Raw genomic sequence first — 19,129 nt, 5'->3', positions numbered from 1 at the left:
CAGCGAAGTGCCAGTTCGGCCTCCCGGAAATAGTCTTCCTTGGCCACAAGATCACCCCAGCCGGCACCACCACTTCACCAGAAAAAATCGATGCTATCCGGTGGATTGCCAGACCCACGACACTGAAGGGCCTTCAGGAATTCATGGGCATGGTGAATTTCTACAGCAGGTTCATCCCTGCAGTAGCCAAAATTACGCACCCTCTCTTCACTTTAATGTCGGGCTCGTCGAAGAAGCTCCAATGGACAGAGGAGGCACACAGTGCGTTCGAACAGACTAAAGAATCTCTGGCCCACACTACAATGCTGATGCATCCACGGATGGATGTACCGACAGCCCTCATCATTGAAGCATCTAACATGGCTATGGGCACTGTCCAGTAACAGTTCGTTGATTACTCATGGCAACCCCTTGCTTTCTTCAGACGACCTCTGTGACCACCTGAATTGATGTACAGGTTTGATAGAGAACTACTCACCCTTTACCTTGCTGTCCACCATTTCTGTTATTTCCTGGAAGGACACCCGTTCACTGTCTACACTTACCACAAGCCGCTTACTTTTGCTTTCGCAAAGTCCTCCAGCCCGTGGACTGCCTGACAATAGAGATACTTGTCCTACGTCTCTGAATTCACCAACGCCTCTCCAGAAAGCACAACATTGTTGCTGACGCACTTTCCAGGCCAACAGTAAATGCCCTGTCACAAGGGGCGTTGACTACCATGATCTGGCTCAGGCACAGCAGAACAATCCAGAAACACAAAGCTCCAGAACAGCAATCACGGGGTTGCAGCTCCAAGGCCTCCTGCTGGATGCTGATGGCACCACACTCCTCTGCAGCGTTTCCACTGGCCAGCCCTGCCCTCTCATCCCTGCACAGTGGAGGAAGACGGTTTTCAACTTAATCCACGGCTTTTCACACCCATCCATCCGCACAACAGTGCAGCTAGTATCCACAAAATTTGTTTGGCATGGCCTGCGCAAACAAGTCACTGAGTGGGTGAGGAACTGCACAGAATGCCAGACGTCCAGGGTTCAGCAACACACTTCATCAACTCCAACACTTTGATGGCCCAACCCGAAGGTTTCAACACATCCACCTGGACAAAGTCAGATCCCTACCCATCTCCCAGGGATCCCACAACCTGTTCACAGTGATGGACAGATTTACTCACTGGCCAGAGGCCATACCCATCCCAGACGCCTCCACAGACGTGTACCAGGGCTTTCCTCTCAACCTGGGTCTCCCGTTTCGGTGTCCCGGCAGAGGTTACGATCAACTGGGAGCACAATTCACCTCCGCCCTGTGTTAACAATTCTTCAGACTCCTGGGCACCCAGCTCCAACATACCACAGCTTACCACCCTTAAGCCAATGGACTAATCAAGCATTTCCACCACCACCTTAAATAGGCACTGATGGCACGCCTTGATAAGCCAAACTGGTTGGATGAGTTGTACGGGGTTCTCTTAGGCATTTGTATAGTGCCCAAAAAATGATTTTGGCATCTCCTCAGCTAAACTTGTTTACAGAGAGACCATGGCAGTGCCAGGGCAGTCCTTTCCCCCAGCTACCAAGCACGACACCGATGCCACCATCGTCCTTTAGCAGCTGTGTGACAATCTGAGCTCCATCGCACCGCCTCCGCCACACTCAACCGCCCTGCAACTACCCCCTGGACTTGTCTTCCTGTAAGTTCATGTACATGCACAATGGCGCACACAGAGCCTCCCTTCAATGACCATACAGGGTGCTACACCGCAATGCTTCAACTTCACCCTTGGCATTGGGGGCAAAGAGGAGGTATTCACACTGGACCATTTAAAGCCAGTGCATGTAGACTTGTCCCAGCTAGTACAGTCTCCCCCACAAGCACGTAGAGGTCAGCCACCAAAACAACACGCCTCTCCAATGATGCATTTCCAGGAGCATAGGTGCCAGTTCTGGGGAGAGGGTTTGTGTGGCGACGCGCATTCTTGTAGCAGTGAACTGGCCCCACTTGTCACATACGATTGGTGGGGCAGCCGTGACAAGGTTAGCATCACAGGACCGTCTTTTCCGTTCCAGGCCAGAAGGTCGCGTACGTGCTCGCATAATTGGGACGCAAGCGTCGGGGCATTGGAGGCAGAACGGAATAAGGCTTAAAAGCTGCAGCACGAGATTCAAATTAAAGTACTTGTGATACCAGAGCTCACAGCCTGTTGTCTCAGCCTTTGCTGCGTTTGCTCACAACATGCTACAATTTCATGCTTAAAAAGCCTTCCCTTTTTTGTTTGTTGTTGTTTAAATGCTGTTGCTACTGGGCGATTTTTTAAATTTGACTAATTATCCAAAATATCATTTATTTGAAAAGTCCCAACCATTTTGGATAATCGGAGTTGTACTGCACCTCTTCTATACCCTCTCCAAAAGTTCCTTCCTGTAACATGGTGACCAGAACTACAAGACTAGTCAAAGTATTGCCTAATCAAAGTTTTATGCGGCTTGCCAACTTTTGTATTCAAGTCAGGCAGTTTATGGACTTGCAACCTAAGATTACTCCATGCATAATTGTTCCTAAGGACCCGCCACTTATTGTATACTTTCCTCTTGACCTCCCAGAGTGTAACACCTCAAGCATCTTGATTAAACCATTTCTCTGTCCATATGTCCAATGGATCTATTATCCTACACAACCACCTTCACAACATGCCAATTTTTGTGTCATCTGTGATCTTGCTCACAAACCCCGTGTACTTTTCCTTTGAAATAATTATGTATATCACAACTAAAAGGTAAGTGCGCTGATGTGGAACACCACTGCTCACAGACCCCAAGTCACAATAGCATTTCTCCATTACAATCCTCAGTCTTGTATGGCCAAGCCAATCATGAATCCAATCTACCAAATCACCATGGATCATTTGTGTTTAATCTTCTGTCACAGTGTATAAAAAGGAACCTGTTAAAATGATTTACTCACGCCCATGTAGAAAACCTCCACCAGCCTACCCTCATCAGTCATCTTTGTCACCTCCTCACCAAACTCGAGTCTGTAAGATTTGACATCCCTTGCATAAAGCAAATGCTGACTTTCCCTGACTGTTAAGCATTTATTATTTTACAGTATTGTAAAAGATGTAATGAATAACCAACTATTGTTAAATACAGGCGCAACTTTTTTTTTTGTATTGCTTTCCAGTGTAAAATTTGAGGACAAGGCGCTTGGCTTAAGAGTGACAATTCTAGAGTTAGTGGTTTGAATTTGAGTTGAAGCTAATTCAATTATGGACGTTATATGATACTGAAAGACAGTAATTGCCATCTGCAAAAGATAAAGATTGTGTCACTGCAATTAAAACATAAAATAGAGCAGAGAAGTTGAAAAGTAGTTTTAAATCAATGTTCCATGTTAAGTGCAAGCAGTTAATGAAGAAACTGTAGCGGCGGCTACTCTGCTACTGAATGATCTCACAACCAGACGGGTTGAGTTCAGTAAGCAAAAACTCCTTTATTCAGGTCTGTCTGGCTGGTCTTATGCTCCCAGCCCAGACCTGGCTGAGAACTGTGCCAGGGCCCATGACGTCGCCAGGACGTCACGTGGACTGCAGAGCCTGGTGCCAAGGTAGGGGAGAAACCCCCGATAGCGGCATTTTGGCTGGCTGCCCCGCCATGTATGTGACCTGGTTCGCGTGCCGCCGCACAGACCGCCCCCCACAGAACCGGCGCCAATGTCTCTTTTTGCCAGGCGGCCTCACTTCTTGGGTTGAGCTGCGACCACTGGCTCGTAGGGTCAAGGTGTGCTGGCTTTAATCTGTCCACAGTAAACAGTTCCCTCTTACCACCGATGTCCATTGTGAAGGTCCGTCCATACAATATCCGCCCTTCGTACGGTCTTTGAAGGGGTGGTGTGGAAGGGCTTCGCCTGATAAAAACATACTCTGCGAAATACAGCTTGCTGGGGACGTAAGAGGCCTGTGTGCCGCGTCTGGGTGGTAGTGGGGGTGTGAAGGAGTCCGACTGGGCCCGGAGGTGGGGAAGTAAACCGTGCAGTGACTGTTGCGGGTTGTGAGGTGCATTGATAAACTCACTGGGCAGGGCTAGTGGTCCACCATAGATCAGCTCAACCAATGACTCCTGTAGGTTTTCTTTGGGTGTCGAGTGGATGCCCAGGAGTACCCAAGGCAGCTCATCCACTCTGTTGGGGCCGGTGAGGCAGGCCATAAGATCAGTCCATTGGCCTGTGGTGTCTGCTGGCGAGCTGTGCCCAGAGCGCGGAGGTGAAGTCGCTTGTGAGGTGGGTCAGGACGCTGAACCGGGCAACCCCACCGGTCAAAAGTGCTCGGGACCAGGAGTCCATGGAGGCATCTGGCATCGGGATCGCCTCGGGCCAACGAGTGGTGCGGTCTACCACCGTGAAAAGGTAATGGTTACCTCAGGAAACGGGTAAGGGGCTGACAATGTCCACATGTATGTGGCTGAACCGTTTTTGGACGTGTTCAAAATCCTGCACGGGTGCTCTGGTGTGCCTGTGTACGTTGGAAAGTTGGAAATGGGTGCAGGTTCTGGCCCAGTCCGCAATCTGGTTTCGAAGCCTGTGCCAGACGAAGTGTTCTGCCACCATACGAACCGTGGACCTGATGGAAGGGTGGGAAAGGTCGTGGATATGGTGGAAGACGTGCCATTGCTGGGGAATCTCTGGTCGCGGGGTGCTCATCGAAACATCATCACCAAGAGGAGTCGGGAGGTCCTGGAACTGCAGGCCAATGTTGGCGGTCCTGAAAGCCTGCGTCTCCTCGTCAGACTTCTGATCCCGGGCAAGCTGGTCGTAGTCTAGGCCGGGTGTCACCAAGCAAATGGCAGGTCGGGAGAGTGCATGGCGACCACGTTGTCTTTCCCCGCCATGTGCCGAATGCCGGTGGTGAACTCCAACACAAAGACAGATGATGCTGTTGGCGGGCCAACCAGGGATCTCTAGCCATAGCGAGCGCCTGAGTGAGGGGTTTGTGGTCGGTAAAAATGGTGAAAGGCCTCCCCTCCAAGAAATAGCGAAAATAACGCACAGTGAGGTACATGCCCAGCAACTCACGGTCAAAAGCGCTATACTTGCACTCTGGTGGACGAAGAAGTCGGCAAAAGAACGCCAGTGGTTTCCACTGTCCGTTAACCTGCTGCTCCAGGACGGCACCGACGGCGGTGACAGAGGCATCGATGGAGAGCGCCATAGGAAGGTTGGTGCGTGGGTGGACGAGCAGGGTAGCCTTCCCAAGGGCAACTTTCGTTGCTTCAAATGCCCTGTAGGCCTCTGGAGTCCAGGCGAGTGTCATGTCCTTGGCTGCGATGAGGGCGAAGAACAGCTGCATGATGCGTGCAGCGCCTGGAATGAATCAGTTATAGAAGTTGACCATACCCACGAACTCTTGTAGCCCCTTGAGGTTGTCCGGGCATGGAAACTCTCTGATTACAAAACCTTCGTAACAGCTGGTGTAGCTCCTTCGGCCGTGATGGTATGGCCCAGTAACTGCATGCACTCTTTCCCGAACTGGCATTTGGCCGGATTGATCATTAGGCTGAAGTTGGCCAGTCAGGAGAAGAGGGTGCGCAGGTGAGACTTGTGTTGTGCCCGGTCTCTGTTGGCAACACGAAATTCAAATCCCTGCCTACTGTATCCATGAGGTGCTGAAAGGTCTGGGCGGCGTTCTTGAGCCCGAAAGGCATGCGTAGAAATTCGAACAAGCCGAATGGGGTGATGATGGCCGTTTTGAGGATGTCCTCAGGGTGCACCGGGATTTGATGATACCCACGCACCAGGTCGACCTTGGAGAATATCCTCGCACCATACAGGTTGGCCGTAAAGTTCTGAATGAGAGGGACGGGGTAATGGTCAGGTACTGTCGCGTCGTTAAGCCGTTGATAATCTCCGCAGGGGCGCCAGCCACCGGAGGCTTTCAGGACCAGGTGGAGCGGCGAGACCCAAGGACTGTCGGAGTGTCGAATGATCCCCGGTTCCTGCAAGAACTACTTTTTTTGCTATCTGGAGCTTATCTGGTGAGAGCCGGAGTGCCTTGGCATGGACCGACGAGCCTTGGGTGGGGATATAATGAAATACCCCATGGCGTGGTGAAGCGGCAGAGAACTGCAGCTTGAGGAGGGATGGAAACTCGTCCAGGATGCACTGAAACTCGTCCTTGGGTGCGCTGACCGTGGCCATCTGCGGCTGCTCTGTGCGGGAGGTGTGGAGGCGAACGGATTGGAAGGTATGGGCATCGACAAGTCGCCTACCTCGGGAGTCGACCAGGAGTCCGTGGGCGAGGAGGAAATTGACACCTAGAATGGAGGGTGGGAGGAACGAAACATTGAACCTCCACGAGAACTTTTGCTGGCCGATCTGGAAGTGGATGGTCTTGTTACCAATCGTTCGGATCTCCGTCGAATTGGCTGCACGGAGTGGAGGTCCTCGAGGCCAGTTCTGGGACTCGATGTCTGTGGCCGGGTTGACGCTGATCTGGGCCCCAGTGTTGACGAGGAAGCGTCGGCCGCTGATTGCATCTCGCAGGTAGAGAAGGCTGTGTTCTTGGCCTGCCGCCACAGCCATCAACAGTGGCCGGCCTGCTCGTTTCCCTGGACAAGCAGGGCTGACGACACTTCCGACCCTTGGCTCCCCAGCGCTGGTGGAAGAAGCAGAGGCCTGAAGTGGATGGCTTGCTTCTGGCTATGCTCTTTGAGGCCCCTGCAGGGCCCAAGTGTTCCTCCGCAGCGCTAGAGGAAAGCCGTGGTCATGGCCGGGACTCGTAACTTGCTGGACTGCTAAGCCCTCCGGGAATCATTCAAGCCATAGCTCCTGAGCCTTTTGAGTGATCTTCCTAGGGTCGTCGAAGCTCTCCTTGGACAGTAATGGCCAGATGTCTTCGGGCATATGGTTGAGGAAGATGTGCTGGTCGCCCATGAGCGCGAACATCTCATCCATCAATGTATTGGAGTTCTGTCTCCCAAGGCATTGAGGTTCAGCATCCAAGCAGCACGCTGGTGCCTGGAGTGGCTGAGGGAGCCATACTTATCTTCTGCAGGTGGGTGCTGAAAGAGGTGCAGCACTCGTTTGGCGGTGGCCTGGTCCAGGGCGGCGACCACATGATAAAACTTGGTCATATCTGATGAAATCTGGCGGAGTTGAAACTGAGCCTCTGCGTGGCTGAACCAGGTCTCAGGCTCCTCAACCCAGAAGTCAGGAAGCTTGATGGCTATAGCATTGATTGAAGAATCGTTCATATCGGGTTCAAAGGCTTTTGAACCTGTTGGAGTCACCAATGTAGCGGCGGCTTTCTGCTTTCTGAATGATCTCACAACCAGATGGGTTGAGTTAAGTGACCAAAAACTCATTTATTGAGGTCTACCTGGCTGGTCTTATGCTCCCAGCCTGGACCTGGCTAAGAACCGCGCCGGGGGCCCTGACGTTGCTGGGGCATCATGTGGGTCACAGAGTACAGGCTTCTGAGCTTGATGCTGAGGTCGGGGAGAAACCCCCGATAGCGCCATTTTTGCTGGCTGCCCTGCCATGTGCATGACATGCCTGCCTAATGGTGTGCTGCCACAAACCCTGGTTTTGTTACATTTTTGATATTAAAGGAATTGGGAGATATGGGGTTATACACAAAATAAGCACATGTGAAGCCCTGATCAGAGCAGGGATTGAATTATTTATTATTTGTATTCCACATGCTTTGATTATCTTGAGAATTTAAATTTAGATGTATAGCACGGTAACAGGCCATTTTAGCCCATGAGCTCATGCCACCCAATTGACCTACAACCCCAGGAATGTTTTGAATGGTGGAAGGAAACTGGAGCACCCCGAATAAGCCCATGCAGACATGAAGAGAACATACAAACTCCTTATAGACAGCGCAGGATTCAAACCCCAGTCCCGATCGCTGGTGATGTAACAGCATTGCTCTATCCACGACGCTAACCTCACCATAAATATGAATGGAAATACTGGAATGTTCAGTATTATTATTGATAGCAGGAAGGACTAAGTGTTTTCTGATGGAGGTCTGCATTGGTTACACAGTTGATGTGTTGGATATGATAGTCCAGTCGCTTCTGTCGTTTCTTAGACAAGACAAACTTGGTGAGTTGTCTAATGATTAGCTCGTATTTGCTGTTTCAGTGGAAGGGCAAGTGTCATGACTTGATTTCAAGCTGAAGAATTTTGTGAAGGGAAGACTTCTCTTGCCTTAATGGTTGCACAGTCAACTAACTTGGGAATAAATGCATCACTAGAATTATTACTATTACTCTTTAGACCTGCAAGGTTCATGCCTTCTCCATCGAATGACTGGAGGTCAGATTGCTCATCTGCACTGTTTGTGGGTTAACATAACATGTTATGTTAACCAATCGCTCCTTCTGTTCTGCAAATGAGCTTCCCCTCCACCTCATAAGTGATGCTCTTTGGATCTTCCTTGATCTTGTAGATATCGGAGAACATCTCATCTCCCGAAATAATACACTTGTAAATCTTCATGGCGGCGGAACCACAATTTAATTTGATTAAACTCCTCTGATTTTTTTTAAACCTTAGCAAAGATAAGCTCAGGCATGTACAATAGTTATTTTTAAAATTAAAAATTCTTGTTTACTGTATATCTATATCAAAAGATATTTTTTTTAAATCCTATGCCCTCTGATTCCTGAGTTTTCCAAGTACTTAACAATTTATCTGTCTCCTGTTTCTTAAATACAGCTCTCTTTAAATATCACTGTTAGATTCTTATGCAACAATCTTCTTATAAAAGAGAACAAGCCCAGCTTGACTAGTCTGTCCACAGTACTAAAATTCCTCTTTGCTGCAGTAAATTTCTTTGGCAGACTTGCCCAAAACTGGACCAGTACTCAGTATCCTTTGTTAAATTGTCACCTGGAGTTGTAATACTCCTTATTCTTCCTCCCAAAATAAAAAAAAAATCATTTTTTTCTTTCACCTATCTGGCTGTTTCAATAGTTTATCTCCTTATTAAACTCACATAGTTTACTACACCTCTGAACTTTTCTGTCTTCTCAGTTTGAAAATTCTGCCCTTTATTCCAAAGACCATGTCATGAAGATGTACATTTAAATAAAACAAAAGTACTAATATTAACTCCTTGGAAAACTGACGTTGCATGGCTTCTATCAATTGGCATAACTTGTATAAAACAAATAAATCTGCTCGCTTTCTCTAATCAAGCCATTTTGTTCTTGTATATTGTTTCTAAAACATCCCTTACCTAGTTTTCAGTTAATTGGTTTTCTTCACATTTTTTGATCAAAGGTGTAAACCACACTTTCATAGTTCACAGGCACTACTACCCCTAAATTTATAGATATTTAATTTTTTAATTTTATTTAGAGATCCAGCGCAGTAACAGGCCTTCTAACTCACAAGCCCATGCTGCCCAAGTGCACCCATTCAACCAATGAACCTACCACCTCTGTGCATCTTTGGAATGTGGGAGGTAACTGGAGCATATGGAGGAAACCCAGGCAGGCACAGGGAGAATGTCCAAACTCCTTGCCATGCCGGATTCAAGCCCTGGTTGCTGGCGCTGTAATAGCGTTGTGCTAACCTCTAGTCTAACAATGCTGTCCATGATATTTGGAAGATTATGTCTGGAGCCTCTGTAATTTCGACCTTCGCAACCTGGAATGTATCTCTTGTGGACCAAACTATTTATCATTTTCAGTACTGCTAACCTTTCTACTATTTACTCTTTATCAATGTTTGGCCCATCCATCATCTCAAATCAACTTTTTATATTCACTGTCACAGAGAATTATCAAGATTGCCACTAATTAGGACCTTTTTCATAATCTCAACCCTAACTCCCTAAATTCTGTTTGCAGGATGTTTGGTACTGATGTGAACCATGACTGTTAACCCTGCAGAATTTTCTGCAGCCACTCGGTGATATCTTTAAACATGATTCCGGGGGGCAATGTACTCTGCTTGATTTGGATATTTAACAACAGGAATGAACATCATTTGCCCTGATCATAACTTTTGCTTGTTTTCCTCACCCTCTCCCCTTAAGTCATCTGTAGTGCTATGATCTTGCCCTGTTTGCACTCCCCAAAAGAATCCATTCCCTCTTCAATAGTATTGCATACAGATTAGAAAACAATATGCCCTTAGAGTTTTCCAGAACTCATTGTCTGATGGTCACCCATTCCCCTTCTCTGCCTAGATTCTTTTAACTGCATCCTGAAAAGTACTTTTCATGGAGTGGACAGTAGCAATGTCAGATATTGCTCAATCTCCAAATTATGGAGTTTGGTTCTTCCAACTGATGCCACTCTGTATAGTTATGGTTTTACAAGACACAGGAGACCTGCAGTTCCTACATGGCCCAGGATGTGCTTTGTATGAGTCTGAAGTTCCCTGTCAAGCCTCTGTATCTTGACTCGATAAACTCACTCTGATCTGTTCTGAACATTAATTTTACTCACTGGAGGTCTGCTTCCAACACCTACATTTATTAAAGTTGAGTGAAGTGCATATTAGAAAGTATCTTAGTTTTTACATAATTGAGACTTTCAGATCTCATTGATGAGAATACTGTCAAAGGGTTGTGAGGTTATTATTAAAGGAGAAAATCCAAATTCCGAATTTAAATAAGCTTCAAATTTTTAAGACTAATTAAGGAGATTCACTGAAGGCATGTAGAGAATGACTAACTTGATTTGAATTCTTTAAGGGAACAGAAATTGATTGTTAGATATTTTATTAGAAAATAGGTAAAATGCTAGTTAAGCAGCCAGAGTTCTTGACTATTGATCCAGAAATCTGAGTTTGAACACTACCATGATAGCTGGAAATTTGAAGATTACATTCAGGTAGTTACAGCTTTATATTTAATGGCGGCTGTCAAACAGCTGGAATGCTTCACTAAAAAAAAGAATTAATCTGGTACAATTATGTCATTCAAGCAGGAACTCATGACACCTGATCTGTCCTGTACTCAATGGCAGGCCCACCAACCTGTTCCTCAGCTTGGAAATAATCGTAGATGGGTAATAAATGCTAATTTTGCCAATTATGTCCCTGCCCATTACATATTTTTTTCAGTTCTATAAGCAATCTCAACCAGCATTTGGGAGTGTTGTTATAATTTGTAATATTCCTATTGTGCCTACTGTTAAGGGCAGTTAGAAATTTCAAGATGACCTGGTCAAGATAATGGAAGAGTTGAAAAATAGTTAGACAAGTTTTCAATATGTAGTATTCCCAGAATATTGTTGATTTCTAAGTAAAGATTTATAGGTTTAGATTTATTGATAAGAGATGAAAGATGAATGCAAAAAAATCTTCATCCAGAGCTGTCTGTCTTAAAAATAAGTGGCAAGAGCTGATTCCATCAATCTTTAAAAGGAGTTAGACAGGTACTTGAAGATGAGGAACTGAGAAGGAAGATTGAGAGTAAGCATTACAGCTCTTTCAGAGAGTCTGCAGGCATGAGGTGCTGAATACAGGTCTCTATGATTCTGTGAATAGGATTCGAAATATTTATGCTTTCAATGCTTTATATTTACTATTTGCATATCATTCTATTTATTGTAGGGATATGACAACACAGAAAGCAGCGTGCGCAAAGCAAGTGTGTTTTGTTTGGTAGCAATTTATTCTGTAATTGGGGAAGAGCTGAAACCTTACCTTGCACAGCTCACAGGAAGTAAGGTAGGTTCACTTACACAAACCCTTTGTATACTTCAGTATTGTTTATTCTTGTGACCTTAAAGCACCTTTAAAAGCCTGAAGTCATTTTACACTTTGACATGCCAAAATAATAGGAAAAAGGACATGCTGAGTATGTGCATGTTAATACTAGATTGAATCATATTGGATCCACCATGTTGACTGAACTCTCCACATGCAGAATCTGTCTGCCTGCACTGACTCGATTTGTGGCCAAAACTTTTTTTGAGGGGGATATTAACCATGATCAGGACTCAAAGCCCTGCTCCAATATACTGCATTCTGATAGCCTTTCGAGTCTTAGTTTTTTTATCAAAAGGATTGAAACTCTTTACATTTCAGTTAATTCACAGAAGCTTAAGCAATTAAAGTAAAAATGTAAAAAAATATATAAACAAATGACAAAAATTAATTTAAAAACAAAGCAATGTAAACATTTTAAAAGGCTTGTTTCATGTATCATTTTACTTGAGCTCATTGACCCATTGAAATGAATGGGGCCACACCAAGCATAAAGTTGACAAAGTTTCTCAGCCGCCGAATCCAATGACAGAATAGAAGGTTCAGGGGTGCACATCTGACCTGTGGGTGTGAATGTTGAGAGCAGCTGACCTGCAGGTTAGCTGTAGTTAGTAATTTTTTTCAGGATCTTGGGCTAAAGGTGACTACAATCATTGCATAGGATCATTAAGAAACATTTGAGATCTTACTTAAAGCAAAAGGATTCAGCAAAACTTTAATCATATTACTCCTTTTCTCCTTTTGCTAATTAATCTTTAGTAATATTTGTATTGAGTAATCTTTAACTGATGGAAATATTAATGCAGGAAGGCATTTGATTTCTTGACTGCATAAGCTAAGGTTAAGAGAAATATGGGCTGAATGCAACCAAATAGGACAAGGTTGGTTTTGACAAGTTTGGCCAAAAGGCCTGTTTTAATCCTGTAGAACTCTATGACACCAGCAGATGGCCACAGCAACCTTAAGATGGGTGGTGGGAATTCAAGGTTGGGCAAGGTTTTTTTTGTTGAATGGAGCTGATGAAGGAAAGAAGCATATCCACTTCTACAAAAAATGCCTCTTGGACTGCTATGGTTAATGTGGTCAAGTATTAAAAAGAAACTCAGAGGTAACTGTTTAACTGAGTAATCAAGATGAAACTGAGTGTTTTAGCTGAATAGCACCCGATACCCAATCAGATCTGGGGGAAAAAAATGTGAAATTTGGCAAACCTAATGTTGAAGTGCTTTACACATATAATCAGGCACTAAACCAGTATCTGTGCTGCTTCATTGGAAGCTAGATGCAGAACTTGCTACTACTATATTATTATCTCTGTTGGGAAGTGAAAGCTACAGAAGAGGTCCAAACCACATGATGTGGGCTGACCAAAGGGCCAAACTGCAACATTCAGGTCAGAAGGAGTCTATGAAGATTCTGCAGTTGGTGAAAAGAGAACCACTAATTCATTTTCCCCAGTGTCTGCAAGTCATAGTTGTGACAGTGTGGAGATTCTTTAATTGTCCACTCCTTTCCAAATAAAATCAAAATGACTGCAGATGCTGGAAATATTAAATAAAAACTGAAAATCCTGATAAAATTCAGCAAGATGAGCAACATCTGTGAGAAAAGAAATATTGAAAGTTTCAGTTCAAAGACCCCCAACAGTCTCGTTTGCCAACCCCGAGAAATTATCATGATTTTTCAGGGCAAAGAGACTTAAGTAATTAACACTTTAACACTTTTTTTAATTGCTTCTGACTGGAAAATGTGTGCAATGTCTTTGTTGCTAGTTATAGGTCTGTTTTTATTTTTCATTGTGTTACAGGTGTTGGTGCATATTCAAATGTTGAAACTTGCAACAACAGTGCCTATGGAAATTCATATTGTTACTGACAGCAGTAAAGTGTTTCAATTTCAGTATTTGCACCAGATTTGCAGAAACTATTTTTGCCTTGTAACATAGATGAACAGAAGTGATCTTACTATTCATAATGCAGAAAAATTTAAGCCCTTGTCTTGATGTATAAATTAAGATTGGCATATAAAAATTTGCAAATTCCAAGATGTCTTGTAACATAAAAATATTACCGACTTGTGGCACATATACCTCCTTCCTGATGGTAGCAGTGAGAACAGAGCATGTGCTTGATGGCTGGATCCTTGATAATTGCTGCCGCTCTCTGACAACAGCGTTCCCCGTAGATATTCTCGAGGATGAGAAGGGGTTTGTCTGTAATTTCCTGGGCTGCATCCTCTCCCTGTTGCAGGACTTTACGCTAGGGGGTTTTGGTGTCCCTATACCAGATTGTGATATGGATGTGATCATGTGATGGGATCATGATACGGAACTGAATATTCCAAGTTATTCTATTTTCCAAGAGAAGAAAAAAGACAGGGTTATGGTGTTAATCAACGGAGGTTTCAGTGCAGTGGTGAAAATGATACAAGGGATCATAATGTGTAATCTGGGTGGAGCAAGAGAAATCAGACTCAGTTGATTAACTGGTCAGGCTGCTAAGATGCTGTGGATAAGAAATTCGCAGGGTTCTTCATTCTTGTAGCAAAGTATTTACATGCTTGCAATATCTTAAGAGTTGCTATGTCTCCCTATTTTACAGATGAAATTGTTGAATTTGTATATAAAAAGGGCGCAGACGACGAACAGCAACAGTAGCTCATCGTCAGATGTATCAAGTCACAGCTAACGGATAGCAGCCATGTTTTGTTGGAAAGATGAAGGCGTGCCTCTTCAGAGACCTTTCTGCTCAGATTTTAAAATCCACGTGCCCTTGGAGTGAAAAATTGCTGCACATCAGTGTTTGTTCTTAAGTAATATATGCAGTTGCTTAGCTTTAATCTTACAGCTGTTACTTAATCATGACGTGATGCCTGTTTAACATGTGACTTAATGAATAGAAGAAGGCCTGTAGTGTCTTTGAACAGTCCAGTGGTGATGTCAAGTGATGCAGCACTGATTCTACGTTAGATTTTTGTCATCTTTAAATTTAAAGTATGCCATGTACATACTTAAATGAGTATTATTCCACAAGGTATTTTAATTATATATTCCCAAATTGCTGTTTTGAAATTTCAAAAGTAATGCCATTGCCATAACTATACTTTAGCACCTTTTTATTAGACTTATCAAATTGGTTGCTAAAACAAATGTTGTCTCACTGGACTGGACTTGCGCTACTGCAGAAGACTTTGCAAGTTGTACCAGTATTGATTTATTTTTACTTTGTTTTGAGGATGTGTCATCTACCAATTGGAGATATAGTTGCATGACGACATTAAAGAGGCATGATCCGACTTTTTGGTCATCTGTAAGACTACCAATTGGTGGAAAATTCAGAAGCTATTGTATTATATACCTGTGTTTTTTCTTGCGCTTTCATATTATCTTAATTTTCTGTCTTTCCCCAATACTCTAATGTTACTTGTCTTCAAGTTTGAAGAGCAGGAGATAGTGTGTTGTATATTTCTGCCAGACTTTTTGCCCTGCCGTTGAAATGGGCATCCATGAACTTCCTTAGAAGCAGCTGAGTTGTAGCTGAGGTAAAAATAAGCTGAAACATCGGTTCATGGAGAACTCAACTTACCTCAATTTCAGTTTTTTTTTAATAGGAGTTGCAAACAATCATTTTGTTTTTTGAATTGGAACAAAAATATAATCTGTAATTTAGCAAGTCCATATTACCATTCCTCAACATATTGGCATGGAGAAGAAGGGAAAAAAACTGAAATCAGGTCAATTTAGACATTCAAGTTGAAGTTCTGAGATTAGCTGTCTAAGGTATTAACTTGTTACATTTTATATTGTGCAATGGCAGGAACTATTGGATTAAGTCTGTATAAGTCACTGGTCAACAATTAGTTATCCTTCTACACATGAATGTGTAAGAAGTGCATGAAGAATGCAATGCTTAAAAGACGAGTATCAATGATATTCCTCCCATTCAACCTGGTGACAACCTTTAAGTTTTAATTTTTATCATAATCAGCAAAAATGCTGTTTTTTTTTAAATGTCATGTCTTTGTTTTTTTACTAATCACAATTTTTTTCTACCCCAATGCTGTGCATGACTGAATCTGCTGAATGAAATCATTCAGTTTTATTTGATGTTCCCCCTTGGCGCTATAATTTGACAGAAGTGGAATTTTGACTTTTAAAGAAATTATCAAGAATGGACTCTTGTCTCAAGCTGAAGTGCCTGATGGAGCCCCTTTTAAAATAGAGCAACAAAATTAGTCAAAGTCGAGCAAATTTTTCCACAAGGTCATTCTTACCACAGCCCCAAGGATTTGGAGAAGCTGAGAACCACCCTCCTTGGGGAATAAGCCTGTTTTACAGGTTATTGTTGACTTTAAAGCTGGAGTGAAACAAGATCATGATGCCATGGCCTCCCATTACTACACCTTTGAATGTCCTTTCTTGATTGAAGACTTGAAAGTTTTTCATCTCTTCTGCATAAATTCTTGCAATCCTGAGTCCAACTATTTTTTTAATCCTAACTCAAATGTTGCCCAATGTGCTATCATTTGGAATGAACTGTTATTTACGATTCACCCTGTGAAATTCATGTAAATACAATCAGTGAATCTCATGAATAACAAGAACAAAATACTTCTCTACCTTGAGCTTTCTACTGAGGTTATAATGGAGTTTGATCTCGGTCTCCCAGTTACGGATTTATTTCCCCTAGTGTAGTAATCAGCATTACCCTCCTCTATTGCTTGTATTCCAAAGTTTTAGATTTCTGACATTTTGATGTGGAACATTCTACCCGTTCTATTTGTATGGATGGCTGTACTCAATAATGAACAAAAATAGGAGTGCATATTTAAGTTATCTTTTTTTTGTTACTTGTTTTTGAAATGTCACTGCCTTTCTATCCCACAAAAAAACTTTGTATTACTTTCTAGCACAATGGTATTTCTCTCCCCCAGTTTGTGAGGACTTTGAAGGGTCTCATCATATCTTGTTGCTTTTTGCAGGAAAGTTGGTCACCTGGGGGAGCTTTTGTAGGGCACTCTAAGTAACCATGCTTTTCTTTGAATGGGATAATGTGATTTTCTTGATCTATTTTACACTGTTGTACATAGAGAATAATTTTGATTTTTTTTTGAAGTCTTGATGACTTCCAGGATGATCCAATTAATTTTCATGTTTCGCATGACAGAAGTATTAGGATGGTGGCTGAGGAAATTGCAACATCAGAAACTCAACTATGTAAATTTAGTACACCTGATTCATGTATTAACTTAATTGGTTCATCCATTGAGGAAATGACGTTGTTAGCAAACAGTTAGCTTTTTTTTCTGTAAAGTGCTCATTATGATCCTTTTCATTTAGTACTGTATTTTATTTCTGGCTATTACAAGGTTGAAATATTACAAATGTGTTTAGGTTTTCAGTTGAATTTGAAATTAAAACCCAACTACTGTAATTCACAAATTGCTTCATATTTTCAATTTTCTTTTGTAAACACTTTAAAAAATTTGTGTCGGGTCCTCTTGACCTTTAGGTGAGCTTTGTACTGTAGATAACATAATTGGATTTTGGAAGACATTAACAAGAAAACACCAAATGAGCAGCAAGAAGAATCTGTTTTAATTCATTTCTCATTTACCAAATGTAAGAGTTTTGTATTTTCTGCAATGCAGTGGGTTTTTTTTAAACTACCCTTGCTTAATTGTTAGGTAAGTATACAAAATGGACAATATCCTAAGCATCTGAATGTAATTGAACTGTGGAATTAAATACATATTTTGGGGTGGCTCTTTTTATTTAAGAAAGTATTTCTGCATTATTGGGACCAAAACAAAACAAATTAGTGGAGAAAATCAGAAGTAATTTTGATGCACTAGATTTTTTTTTTGTTCTAAAGTGTGAACAGCTTGACACATTTAAAATGTGAGTTTTAAGGCAAAAAAATTGTCTTCATGTACTGACTGACAGTAGGCAAGCAAAAGCTAACATGGGGAAACTCTGGTTTGGAATTAACATGCTATTTGATTGATACTCCATAAATTTGTGAAATATAACTTAGAATAGCAACCATTTTCAATACTTTAAATGTAATTTGGCATCTTCTAAAAATACAAAATCAGTTTCATATTTAGGTATCAGTGCAATTTTATAATGCCATTCTAAACTGTATATACTGTGATTGAAGGTCTAAAATTAACTGTTGGCTTGAAAGGTATTTGGTTGGTGCATGCTATGCCCTTTCCCTCACAATCTCCTCTACCCAATATCCTTGATTCATTTGGCTGCCACTGACTGACAAAAAGGGGCCTTCTTTTATTCCCTCAGTTTGTGCTATAGGCAGGTGAAGGATTGGGTGTGTGATTTATTTGTTTTATTTGTACTTCTCGGTAAAAAGGAAAAAAAAATTGTTGCTGTTGTAATTTCTTGAACTATTGGATGTAAAGGAAATAGCCCAACTAATTTTAAGAATAGTTGGTTTCCTGATTTTAGTACAATCGAATCTGCCAAGTTTGAGTTTTGAACAAAGAGCTCTCTCTCTCTCTCTTGCTGGAACTGACTGAGATGTCACATTTCTGTAGTCAGTGTGCACGTTGTAGCAGTGACATCTATACTCTTCATCCATCCTTTGGCTGCACAAATGGTCTGGGCATGGATGGCCAAAATTACACAGTCCTCATGTTTTTTTTACATGTTTCGTTCAATGGTAATGGTCTGTTTTTGAGGCATGTGGCTCTTTTAAAGGTGCACTATGTGCTCACCTTGAATTTAAATTAATTGCAGAAACAAAACTGAGGTCGGGTTTTTTTTTGTAATGTTTTATGATAGCATACTAACATCTTACAGAGGTCAGTTAAGTAAAATACAGTCACAAGAATGCCCTTCTCTTGACATATAATCAAGCTTACTATTTAATGACAGAGGAAGCCAAATTTTATAGATGATTCAAGAACTTTGCTAAACTAGTTTAAACAAAGTATCACAAGTGCAGAGTGTTCATTGAGCATGTACCTTTTTTGCTTTGTCATGTAATATCCACATTGGTATTTATATTTTTTTTTCATCTGTGTGTATTACAGCATCTGTACAGATAACTACATGGGTTTTGTTTAGTTTCACCTGTTGATAGAATTTGCTTTGAAGATTCAACAAAAATTGTTGTAGAATAAAACCCAACATGAAGAGTATGACCTCTGTTGAGCCTTTTTATTCTTGGAAAAATGCACCTATTTCATTCAAGCACATGTACAGAGAACAAAGAATAAAGGAGGTTTTTGAAGAACCAAGTTTCTTTGGGCACACCTCACTGATTATAGAAAATAGCCTTAAAGTCATATTTTGCTATTATAGGTCAGTTAATTCACATAAATAATTTGCCTCTGTTTGAATAAATTGCTGATAATTATTATTCTAATCTTTTTACCT

At 42.4% G+C, this 19,129-nt stretch overlaps 1 protein-coding gene across 9 annotated transcripts in view; it reads left to right on the top strand.

Moving 5' to 3' along the window:
• clasp1a (cytoplasmic linker associated protein 1a) overlaps positions 1 to 18,891 on the top strand; it is a 235,470-nt gene extending 216,579 nt beyond the window's left edge. For all 9 annotated transcript variants that reach the window (XM_069934915.1, XM_069934911.1, XM_069934914.1 and 6 more), the window contains 2 exons: positions 11,575 to 11,691; positions 14,331 to 18,891. In XM_069934915.1, coding sequence (XP_069791016.1) covers positions 11,575 to 11,691; positions 14,331 to 14,417 — 204 coding nt within the window. In that variant the 3' untranslated portion in view covers positions 14,418 to 18,891. The remainder of the gene's footprint in view (positions 1 to 11,574; positions 11,692 to 14,330) is intronic.
• The last annotated feature ends 238 nt before the right edge of the window (positions 18,892 to 19,129 follow it).

Source organism: Narcine bancroftii, chromosome 4 (assembly GCF_036971445.1).
Source record: "Narcine bancroftii isolate sNarBan1 chromosome 4, sNarBan1.hap1, whole genome shotgun sequence".
Lineage (NCBI taxonomy): Eukaryota > Metazoa > Chordata > Chondrichthyes > Torpediniformes > Narcinidae > Narcine > Narcine bancroftii.
This window is presented reverse-complemented; position numbering and strand designations above follow the sequence as displayed.